This window comes from Heteronotia binoei, chromosome 11 (genome assembly GCF_032191835.1).
Source record: "Heteronotia binoei isolate CCM8104 ecotype False Entrance Well chromosome 11, APGP_CSIRO_Hbin_v1, whole genome shotgun sequence".
Lineage (NCBI taxonomy): Eukaryota > Metazoa > Chordata > Lepidosauria > Squamata > Gekkonidae > Heteronotia > Heteronotia binoei.
The window spans coordinates 27,453,956-27,467,017 of NC_083233.1; the positions used below are offsets into that span (position 1 = coordinate 27,453,956).

At 38.0% G+C, this 13,062-nt stretch overlaps 1 protein-coding gene across 1 annotated transcript in view; it reads right to left on the reverse strand.

Annotated features, from left to right (window-relative positions):
* Window positions 1–13,062, reverse strand: part of DIAPH2 (diaphanous related formin 2) — a 446,439-nt gene that overhangs the window by 198,671 nt on the left and 234,706 nt on the right. Inside the window, exon 24 of the mRNA XM_060249401.1 lies at window positions 8,616–8,737. Within this exon, the coding sequence (XP_060105384.1) occupies window positions 8,616–8,737 (122 nt within the window). The remainder of the gene's footprint in view (window positions 1–8,615; window positions 8,738–13,062) is intronic.

The window sequence follows — 13,062 nt, forward strand, 5'->3', positions numbered from 1 at the left end:
ACATTGATCATGATTTCTCTTATCAACAAAAACAACAAAAATACAGTTATAAGTTTCATATAATAGGATCCATTCTGGTTAAGAACCCATACAGCTCTGTAGTTATCTCCAACCTTTGATACTGCATAGTATTTAATATGCACATGCTCTTTCATTTGTATAGTTCAACTAAGTTGTGCATCAGTTGAATGAAAGTAAAATGAGGTGCAATGTTAACTACACATGTAAGGTTGGTTCATTAGCATGACATGACAAAGGTTCGAACACTTGTATTCAGGGGTGGAATTCTAGCAGAAGTTCCTTTGCATATTAGGCCACACACCCCTGATGTAGCCAATCCTCCAAGAGCATACAGAAGGCAGCAATCAGCACCATCCCAAAGAAAAAGAAATGCAAGAAAGCAAAGTGGCTATCTGATGAGGCTTTACAAATAGCTGAGGAAAGAAGGAAAGTGAAAGGCAAAGGTGAAAAGGAAAGATTCACCCAACTGAATGCAGATTTCCAGAGAACAGCAAGGAGAAATAAGGAGGCCTTCCTGAAGAAACAATGCAAAGCAATGGAGGAAAATAATAGAATGGAAAGGACAAGAGATCTCTTCAAGAAAATTGGAGAAATCAAGGGAACATTTTGTGCAAAGATGGCCAAGAAAAAGGACAAAAAGCAGTAGGGACTAAGATCATGGCATCTGGACCCATTACACCTTGGGAAATAGAAAGGAAAGACTTGGAAGTAGTGACAGACTTCACATTTCTTGGGATCCAAGATCACTGCAGATGGTGACGGTAGTCATGAAATTAAAAGACGTTTGCTCCTTGGGAGGACAGCTATGGCAAACCTGGGCAGTACAATAAAAAGTAGAGACATCACCCTGCCAACAAAAGTCCGTATAGTCAAAGTGAAGGTATTCCCAGTAGTAATGTATGGCTGTGAGAGCTGGACCATAAGGAAGGCCGAGCGCAGAAGAATAGATGCTTTTGAGATGTGGTGCTGGAGAAGACTCTTGAGAGTCCCTTGGACTGCAAGAAGATCCAATCAGTCAGCCCTAAGGGAAATCAACCCAGACTGTTCTCTGGAAGGTCAGATGCTGAAGCTGAAGCTCAAATGGCCACCAAATGAGAAGGGAGCACTCCCTGGAGAAGATCCTGATGGTAGGAAAGACAGAAGGCAAAAGAAGAAGGGGATAGCAAAAGATGAGATAGCTGGACAGTGTTACTGAAGTAACAAACATGAATTTGAGCAGACTTTGGAAGACAGGAAGGCCTGGAATGACTTTGTCCATGGAGTTGCAAAGAATCGGACTCGACTGTATGACTGAACAACAACTGATCAGCAAGTGATCAACCATTTCCAACTGATTGCTTTTGCTTTAAGACAACTCTGCAGTTTGTTGCTCCATCCATACTAGCAAACTTATCATCAACAACAGTGATTACAATCAAAGGTCACCTAAGCAGTTTATCAGCACAGCAACTAGCAAACTATGACTTCTAGGGTTTCAAACTCTAGGTTGGGAGATATCTAGGTATTTGCCAGGGGGTGTGGTGGTGAGAGCCTGAGGAGGGGGGTTGGGCTGGGAAAAGGCTTCAGTGGGGTATAATGCCACAGAGCCCACCTTCCAAAGCAGACTGTTTCTGCGGGTGAACTGATTTCTGTCACCTGGAGATCAGTTGTAATTCCAGTAGACCTCCAGCCACCACCTGGAGTTTGACAACCCTAATGACTGCATACAGATGTGGTACAAACACAGCTCAGAGTCATGTTCACAAACTCCCTGCCCTCTACTGCCCTCCTTTCTCTCCCCCTTCTCTTCTCCTCTCTCACATGGGGTGTGATTCAAAATTACCTGGTTTACAGTAGTCTTCAGCCACATTCCAATTTTCCATGACATCAACTTGGGCAAACTGGAGTTTATTCCCCCCACCCCCATGAACTCATATTGTAAGCCATAGTTTATTCCTAGTTTAGAACCTCACAAAACATCCCATAATATTTTCCCCTGATGTAATAATAAATGAAAATAAATGAAAAGTCCAGAATAATCACCTCACTGGTGGATTACATCTTGTACTGATAGTTCAAGGGCAAGGAGCACAACTGCTGGTACAACATGGTGGCCATTTGAGCCTCATATCCTTCTGCAACCAATTATTCTGCAAAAAAAAGAGGGGGGGAAACTGGAGAACACCACCACCCTTTACACTGGAAAATAACAAGAAACAATGACAGAAAATAGCAGGAAAAATGGGTTACTTTTTAACCTTGTTACACGCATTCTATCAGAGCAAGTCAATGAAATGAGGCATATGAATGTTAATTATATAAAAAATGCAATGCATAAATTAGCTTTTTAGCTATATAAAGACATACAAGCATACACACGATATTAAAAAAAAAACAAACCCTGCCATTAGGTTAAGTGAAGGCAAACTGCACCAAGTTTCATAAAGTCATATTGTGATTTTTATTTTTTTTAATGCAATGTAAAAAAAGCCCTCACAGTGTAATATAGTTCCCTATCCCATGTGGACAAATAGTCACACTTTGGTAAGAATAATGAAGAATAACCAGCCATCTGTAACTTGCTGATACAAAAAGCAGAGGGCTTTCATTTTAAAATGCCTTAATTACCTGCAGAAAAAGAGAAACAATATGAGGAGTCAAAGCCAAGTTCATGAGGCTCTGAAATTGCTTTTCTTTTTCTAAATTATCAAAGCTAAGGCTTCTCGGTGCTGAATGCTTCCAGGCTGATTTGAGCAGAAGCCTTATTAAAGGAAAGGTTTGCTCAAGCAGAAAAGCAAGAAGAAATTGCCAAGATCCTGGTGGCAATTCATAATTGAGCTTCCATCATAGAACAGGAGTGTACCTACACAGTATGTTCCGGGAAAAGTTACAAAATTAAACAGGAAAATGGTGAGGTGGCCAAATGTCGGCAAAGATTCATGGAAGGGAAGCATGACATCCTGGGAACCATTTTCATCCCCGTCTGTTCTCCTAACCTAAAGCAAGAATGAACTAGAACAGCTGTAGCAACTTGCTGCATTTATACATAATTCCTGCCAACAACCATTTGTGGTTTAGTATTATAAGTGAGTTTCTTAACGGAATCTGAGAGCCACTTCCAACTGTAGTACAGGATACACCTGACTGAATGCTCCTTCATAAAAACCAAAACCAAATCCCCTCAAACACACAAAAATCTTTCACTCAGAAAAAAAACACACATCAGGGAAGAGGATTCTCTATCTGTAAAGGGGCTTTTTGGGGGGCAGGGGGGTAAGGATAGTAATTTCTATCAAATGAACTGCATTTTTCATCCAGACAGAGGTTTATCACTCAGTGAGAATTGGCCTAAAATGCATTTCATGAGACAGCAATTTCCAACAGAACTAAGCATGCAGTACTTGCTGACTCAAAATGATTAAGTTCCCTAAGGTATTGATGAATGAATGCCACAGGAACCACATTTTTTAAAGATGATGTGTAAAAATAAGATCAGTTTCAATTTTTACTCCATGCAAAGTAACAATTGCCATAAGTCAGCTGCCACTTGAAATCAGAGGATGTTTAAATAAAACAGTGCACACTGGTAATGATACTGGTGTTCCTTTGTCACAATGAGAAAAAACTTGGGATTTGTTTAAACTTGCTCGGAAGAAAACCCCCCACAGATTTCCCCAAACCAGACCAGTAACCCCCATAACTGCTACCACTGCCACCATACCTTCAAACCTCAGAAGCCACAACTGACCAGTGACTGTAGAAGAGGAAAGCACCTCCCCAGTTGAGAAGAAATATTTCCTTTGTTACATTCAATATCTTGCTTAGCCAGGGACACTACTGAGTGTAATCATTATAGGGACCACTGGACGTACGGCAAACAAACCCAGCCTAAAGATTGATGTGTGTGCCAACATACTCAACTGAAAATGCTCACATCGATGCCACAGTTGGTTCAGTTCAGTATCAGTATGCTATTGGAGCACAATCTACTCCTAGTCGTCTGAATGTATTTCAGCTGGTAAGCACTGATGAACTGGACAAGCTGCTTAGAAAAGTGTGGCCCATAACATCTATGCTCAATCCTTGTCATTTGTGGCTGATAAAGTCAATCCAAGTGTGTTGAATGGGTCAGAGACGGTAAATTCTTCTATGCACTAGGGTGTAGTTTCAGCTGCTTTGAAAGATGGTCATGTGCCCTCTCCTTAAGAATGTATCCCTCCAGTGATGTTAATAACTGCTGCCTTGTGGCCAAACATTTGTTTCTTTGGCAAGTCGACATAGCTGGTGGTAACTACAAAGCTTCAGATGGTCAAAAAGGACAGGTTATCCAGATCAATTCCAATTCAAATTCAGGCCTTGGTCATCCTGACTGATGATTGTCACCAGAAGAGTGACACAACAAAGGAGTGTGTCCCTGTTGACACATCATCAGCTTTTGATATCTTCAACTGTGGTGCCTTTCTGGAGAAGCTGTCTGGGTTAGAAGTAGAAGGCACCATGCTTCAGTAGGTCTATTCTTACTTCTCTGGCTGACCACAGAATGTACTGCTGCAGAACTGGTGATCTAATGATTCTTGTGCTGATTTATGATATAGATTCCTGCTTGTCTTGTCTTCTATGCTGTTTAACATCCACATGCTGAAAGAGATCATCTAGGGATCTGGAGTGAGATGCCACCAAATATATGGATCATGGCTTGCTCTATTTCTCTTTAACTACTAAGTCATTAAGGTTTCTGGAACTCCTGAACAGATGCCTGGAGAAGGTAATGGGAAGGGTAATATTCAATAAACTGAATGTCAATTCTGACAAGACTGAGATGCTGTCAATCAATGAAGAAGCTGCTGGAAGACTTCAGAGTCAGCCTGCTCCAGAGTGGATTATATTCCTCCTGAAGAAGCAGGTTCGTCACTTGGGGGACTAATGAAGTCTGATCTTATAGGCTGCTTCTAGCCTGCCTGAGGACTATTACACAAGGACCATTTTAGGCTGCTAGATGTTTTTGCCCACTCTCATTAAACGTTTAATTGTATTCTTACACTGTTTTATTATTTTATCAGGTTTTATCTTGTGAGCCACCTCAGATGGCCCTAGAGAGATGGCATGTAAGTTTCTAAATAAATAATAAGTAAAATAGCTGTATGAGCAGAGTTAACTATACGGACCTCAGCAGTACCTATGAGGGGACAATTGAACATTAAACTAGCAGGAGTAGCACAGAAAGCTAGATATTTTCTCTTTTTTCCCCATAATATTATTTAAATAGGGGTGGGGGGAGCTAAGAGCCAGCCAGATGCAATTGGAAGGTTCAAAACAGAGCTACAACTGTTTGTCAGAGACAGAATGCCTCTGCGTCTAGAGGTACCAGTTACGACTAATGGGCACTGATCAATGTCTCTTTCATGAGTTTGTCTAATTGTACTTAGAGCATGAAAGTTAGAGGTCACTGCTACAACTTGTAATAATGAAATAAACAAGTTAATGTGTGCTAGACAAAGAAATGTTTCTTTGTGTCTGCTCCTAAACTACTGCCAATCGCTATTTATTTATTTATTTATTTAGCAGATTTATAGTCCGCTCTTTCACATAATGGGCTCAGGGCGGATCACAACATAAGAGAACAATTAAAAATCCAACAATAAAACAATTAAAACAGTTAAAACAAGCCAATAAGACAGTGTGGATGGTGCAAGCACATTTTACAGATTAGGACATAGATGTCATAGGTGCCCTAGATGTCAGAAATGTTGGCCCGATCTCCAGCAGTCAGGATGGTAAGTCAGTGCAGGGAGGCCAATTAGATGGTATGATCAATAAAATAAAAATGAGGACACCTGCTTGCTTCAGTCAAAAGCCTGGCAGAATAGCTGTTTTACAGGCCCAATGGAATGGTAGTAAATCCGATTACTGGATGACTTAGTAGTACTACAAGATTTACTTGTGGAATCATTCCTCACATTTTGTACTAATACTTTACATGAGAGGGGAAACACACTGTTGCAAACACATTAGGCTTGATCCAGCATCACACTTCCACTTGTGCTAGAGCTCTTGCAGAAGCAGAAACACAAGGAAAAAATGCAGTAGCCACTTGCGCTAATTATATCCCGACTTGTAACTCTGCAACCAATTTCTGGGCACTACAATATACAGTGAGGATGTCACACAAAGTTGTGTCAACCAGAACTGTGTTAAGTATTTACATGTTTCATCTCTAAGCCATATAGTGAATGCATACAATCTACTGCCCAATCAAGCCTGCTCTGACTCATGTGCTACCTATCTAGATGCAGCCCAATGGTTAAAGAAACTACCTTCTCTTGTTGCCTAGCTGAAACTGCAAAAACAGGAGGCCTCTCAAGTACCTGGCAAGCCACAATAATGTGTTATGTTCAATAAGTCACAGGAGTACAGCCCTCTCAACATGTATTTCCCTTTTAGACTTTGTTCTGTTCTCCCATCCACCATTACACGCTTTTTAATGAATGTAAAGCTGAGCTGTTTTATTTCCCTTTCAAAAATGGTTTTCTCTGTGGGGAATAGAGTGATTTTGCAATATACATACATATATATATATATTTAGAAACTGACCTCATACTTTCAGTTCTCTCTCTGGATAAATCATGTACATTATTACAAATGTACACTATTATAAAGGTAAACTGCATGTCAGGCCTCGAGCCATATTCCTTGGATCTAGGAACCGCCTCAAAAAGGTAAGAGCCAGATTAATTCTTCAGCCTTCATATTCTAAGAAGCGCATTTCTAACTACCAGTACCACAAAACCTAACACTAACCTGTTTTCACAATTTCTCATAATTGTATTAATGCTATCACAAAAGTGTTGCAGCATACAAATGCAGAGGTATTCTCATTACCATAACAAAGATAACCTCTGACCCAGATAAATTCTGAAAGATGCCCAGGGGTTTATTAGGATCTCCATGAAGCTATTCTGAAGATATATGTATCTTCAGAGCTCCAATTTCTGTTATTCAGGATGCACTAATACAACATGACTGCTATGCCTTTTCACACAATGAAAACCTGCACCACCTGTAATTCTGGGCACAGAGCAGAGGTCACTGGGAGAGGGAGGTAGCTGTGACATTCCTGCATTGTGCAGAGGGCTAACTAGATGACTCTTGGGCTCCCTTCCAGCTCTATATGTTTGTATGTTTGCAAATTTGTTGAGCATGCCTTACATACAGTTTGAGAATAGTAGTATATCCCAGAGCAAAAATTATTATTTTTTTAGCATTTTCTTCCTTCCTTCTCTCTATTCTCATAACATGTTTGGCTCACTTTCCCTAAAACTTCGTAACATTTATACACTCACACCAATATATACATACCAGGAAAATAATAAAAGTAAAGTCGTAATGTCAAACATAGAAAAGCTATTGTAACTAAAATGAAATGAAGGCCATTTCACCTGTGGCAGTAAACAGCAAACTAAATTATGTATTGCAATTTTATACCATTCAAATTAGAACTTCCAAACAGCCCAATGAACTAAATTTAATATGTCACCTGCAATTTCTAAACTCTTAAAAAACTATATATTCTGGACCATTAATCTCTGTTGTCTGATTGCCAAATTTGTTTCAATGTTCTCTTATGATCAAAGCTTTCATGTAAGTATAAACACAGGGAGATGGTGTGTGCATGTTTTTCTTTTAAATGATAATGAGTCATAGATCTTGAACCTTTTGTGCGAGAAATGCACTGAAAACAGTGCAGTAAAGTTGGTTCATTAGCTGGGTTTCCAAGTTTGATTGTCATCAAGGAAGGATCTAATTATGAAATCTGATAAGAATGTAAACAATGGTGAAGTAGCAGGAGTCTCTCACCTTATCATTTCTCTTTGCAGCAGTTTCAGAACTGACAGGTGGAACAGATGTCCAAGCAGGTGGTCCTATCATAGTCAGTCATGAAGTAACCAGAAGTTGGTATTTTCAATATTCTCAGTCACAGACTCCTGCTGCACAGCTGTAAATCTCCCAAGTGCATGAAACAAAACACTGGAAAAACTGTCCAGTACAAGGCATGCTAAAAAAAAACTTATATAACATTTAGATAATAGAAATATGGGCACCACAAGCATTAATGAGCCACGTTAGAACGCCACCTTCAACAACAACCATCCATAGAACATGGGATAAAATTAAGAGGAATGTACAACTGCAGGAAACAATTCCATATCCAACTGAGTTCACAGGATCTTACCTGGTAAGTCAAAGACCTGTTCAGAATAATTTGGTGTAACTTGTTCTTTCAGAGTGGTTTTTAAGAGAAAAAAAATGAAAACTGTTTAGCTAATGTTGGAAATGTAATACAATATTCAAGTATCACACAAATAGCAAAATATACATAATGTAGAGATTACAGAAGAATATTTCATAGGCTTATATTTCCCTTGGTTTGTTGTGATTAATATGATTCCATCCTTAAACTTTCAAATTCAGCAAATTCAGGTATTCTTGGCATCACTAAAAATACATCCACAACCCCACACACACAAAAAACCCAGAACCACATATTCATTTATATAATAGCAAAACCTTTGTATTTTTACTAGCATTGTAAACCCACAACACAAAAAGGATATAATCATCTTCTCAACAAATTTATCATGTGGATCCTCTGTTTTAGGGAACCTCTTGGTATCATTTTCCAAACGCTGTATCTGATGTTCCATGGAATCAAGATTGCTCTTAATACTTTGAGCTGAAACTGTGGAGAAATATGATACCTGATGAAACCAAATTCGGATGCAGGGATGAAAAGCATTGTCAGAAATAATACTCTTGAAAGCAAGGAGAATAATTCCATTAAAATGGGCTCTCATTTTTTTTCTGAATTACGGCTCATAAAAGTTCTACTCTTTGTGAAATACATGAGAATATATAAAGATAATATACCAAATCATCATGCTTAATGTGGGAATGTCACCATTTTATTCTGCCATTGGCTCAAATTAATCTATTTCTATTTAAATTTATTGATAGAAATGCTAATATTTCATTCCTTTAAATCTAATTTGTAGATTAAACAGAAACTAAGGTTCAAAGAGATTCTATCTTACTAATGCATATAGTTGGGTATATAAATGATTTAAAAAGAGACAGTATAAGAGATCAAATACGTTTTTCTTTTACTGCAATAACCAGACCTGAATAGACCTCTATCTACTGCAGCTTGATTCCTGACCATTTAATACTGCTTTGAGAAACAGGATTATGCAAACTACTGATACCCACTGCAAAGTCATGCAAAATCAAATGCAAACAACATACAACCTATGTCAGCATCATAATGCTCCTCTAGTGTAATTCAGCATTGTCTTAATCACCTTTCAATATCTTTACATTATACTTCTTTTGAAAGGCAACCATAAACCACCATCACTTTGGGTTTCAAAGACCCTTGGTGCTGAGGTTGCAAACCACCATCACTTTGGATAATGAAGACTAAAGACATTAGTTCATTGCTTATAAAAAGAGTGAAAATATCAGCAAGGGAGGGAGGAAGCCTGATAGTATGAACAGAGTGTGACATAAGTAGGAAGAATATCATGAAAAACCCTAAAGATACAGTATTGTAATAAACACATTAAAATTATTATATTCTGACTTGACCTGATACAAATTTTTTAAAAAATCAGAAATACTATGACATCATCAAAAGCCATAAAATACAGCTGTCTTACCCTGAAGATAGCTAGATGTTAAAGTCTGACAGGGCACTGAAATTTACACTGAATTTTCACAGCTCGTTGTTCAAATATTTCTTCAGAACACAGACCAACCATAGACAGAGCAGTCAAGATATCTAAAACTCAGCTTCAAGCAGACCTTTTAACATCTGATGAACTACTGACCTTAATTAAAATGTTTGGGGCAATTCACCTTGTTTTGGATAAAACATTCTTTATCTAACAAGAGAAATTACTCAGTAGCTCATTAAATGAGATATATTCCCATCAAATGAATCCCTGTATATTAAATGGACAGAAGGGTAATCTTAGATTAAGCACAGTAGATGTTGGTTCACTAAGAATGAGATTAATAATAATAATAATAATAAATTTATCCCGCCCTCCCCGCCAAAGCAGGCTCAGGGCGGCTTACATAACATAACATAAAATGCAAACATTACAATAATACAATAAAAGTACACTGGTTATATAACAATTATATATTACAGTTCAATTATATGTATTATTATATTAAAACCATCTAATTAAAACCATCAAATTTAAAAACCAACAAATTAGTTTGGTGCTACAGTCTCGATGTTACTCACTCGATTAACCACTTCACACATAAGGATGGACTGATTATCTACATATTCCTTCTGATGAAGGAAGCTATGACATTTGAAAGCTTACACTCCTCAAAATCCTGTTCTCTTAGGTACTACTGTAGTGTTGCCAGTCCCTAAAAGACAAGAGAGGGAGGAATGGGGGGCATTCCAGGAGCCAAAAACATCCTTGCACAATGTGGAAATGACATAGGCACGCTGGTGACATGGGGAGCGACACTCTGGGTTTTGGGCAAAACTATGGTAAAATCAGCCTCAAAGCAAAAACCAGAACATCCCCACCACCACCATGTCACTGATATGCCTATGTCATTTCTGGGTGACAAAGGCATGTCACATTTATTTCTGGCAACATCTTAGGGGTTTTTTGAGGGGGGAGTTTGAGGGCAAAAGCCCACAAAAGGGGGGATCCCCTGCCCCACAACTGGAGAATGGTCACCCTATGGCTGCTGATTCCAATCTAGCTCTTCTAATGCGGACAAGCATGGCTACCCTCTGAAACTACATACCCCTTTTTTTATTATATGAAAAATAAGATTCATATTGTAACCCTTACTCTTTTAAAAGTATATGTTGTCTTAGGACATTTTCTTTGCATCTTTTGTTCAAGTTAGATCTTTCTAAACAGATTAGGCTGCATTACTTTGTTGAGTTTTTCACAGTACCCAAAAAACATGCTGCACCCAGTTTTTTTTAAAAATTACATTGAGCAAATAAAACTGGAATTAAAAACAATGGTTGTCAAAAATTGAAATCAATACTAATTTTCTTCCCCAGAGACTTTTTATTTATCAAAATGATCTGGGCAGAGTTTTAATTTTTTGGCTCAATATTTATTATGTTTGCCAATGTTCTGAAATATGAACAGAAATGTATTTTATAAAAGTTATTGTCAAGATTTTTTTTTTCTCACCAGAACATCATCCAAAACTTTTGAAATATTCTTTCTTAACATCAAAAAAGAGTTGTTTTTGTGAATAGCTCTCACACATAAAATGTAAATTGGGACCCTATTTCATACTGGATATGAAGAATAAAATATGTTATTGAAACCTGGGTCTATAACATAAATATAATTTTCTACCTTTGTAAATTACTGTTGTAAGTTACTTCACCCCAATAATTAGTTTGAGATCCTTATTAATATACCATAACAACAACAACAACAACAACAACAACAACAACAACACACTGTGGTTGAAGACATCTCCTGGAAAACTGACTTTTGTCTGCCTCCCTCTATTGGTGTTTTTCATCAGTAAGTAAAGACTTTTTTGTTTGTTTCAAATGGCATACCCCCATAACAGTTACTGTCTCTCCTACTATCTATGCTCTTTTAATTAATTTTGTAATTTTAATTGCATTTTAAATGGTCTAAATGTTTCCTATGTTTGCCACCTCGTGGACTCTGAGGAGGTAAAATGGTCACACAAAATGATTTAAATAAATAAAAATAATGTTCTCTGCATATGCAGATAAATTTTAGAGAGTGAATGTACAATGGGAATATCAGGTATATCCATGTAACTGGTAAACTGCTGGATTCAGGGCAATATGCACAATTCCCTAAAAACAACACAGTATTCGAAAATGTGTAACAGAGCTCTGCCAAACTCAGGAATACATAGAGAAATCTGGAATGGATTTGGAAACTCATTTTGAGCATCTAGCACTGCCAAGGGTCAACAACCCCCCCTCCTTGTGCTGGCACTACATCTGAAGAGAAAATCATGAACACATTTGCAATTTAGGTGCTTGAGAATGTCATCTGTGGGCAAAAGGGAACACCCTTTCTCCTTTCACATAGTGGAAAAATATATTGCTAGCACTTCTACCTATAATTTTTAAAAAGTTATTTTAGATGGCAATCCAGATATTTCCAAAAGAGAAACAGCACTGTAAATGCTGTAAGAGCCTATGTTGTCAAAATAATTTTGAATTAATAATAAAATGGATACATCTAAAAGAGGTTAGACCTAGCTGTGTGACCAAGGGATAGAGCTGAAAAGTCAGATGTAAGAAAGATCATGACTTGAGTAGTTTGTGCTCAAGGGAATGGAGTAATGGGAATGCCAGAAGCAAGGAAACACATCAGAAAAGACATCATGCATTTAGAGAGGTGTTTAGTGACCATCTAATGGCATCTGAGGAGTATACACTACTTGCTGGGGGACAGTTAAATAAAAATAATATGTGTTCCTGGCTGGCATTCTAACATATAGGCAAGAACCAAGAGGGCTATTAAAACACACAAAGAAGTTTTTGGTGGTAAACAGAAATGTTGCTTGGCGCTGCTGCATTATTAGTGACCTCAAAAACTCTGCCAACATACAGGCAAAAAAATGTATAGTACTCCCCACCCTGCAGTATTCATTTGATATAATGACTTATTTCAAAAGAGAAGGCGATTGTCAGAGTGAGCGATTTTCATATTCTAGGTGACCGAGAGGCATAATGCACCTTGGGTTTTTTGCACTATGAGTGATAACAAAACCAGAAGGCAAAGGACAAAGTCTGAACATAATACTCTTATATACAGGGCGAGCAAGAAATTATTCCACTGACAACATATTCCACAATCACAAGTATAATCATAAGGGGTCCTCCCTTTAAATGACCAACACAACTAAAACCATGCATCCATACAAGGCAGGAACATGTAGGGTATATCTGGAAGACAAAAATCTAAAACTTGTCCCCATCGTGCCTACTGCCATTGAAATTACCCTAGAAAA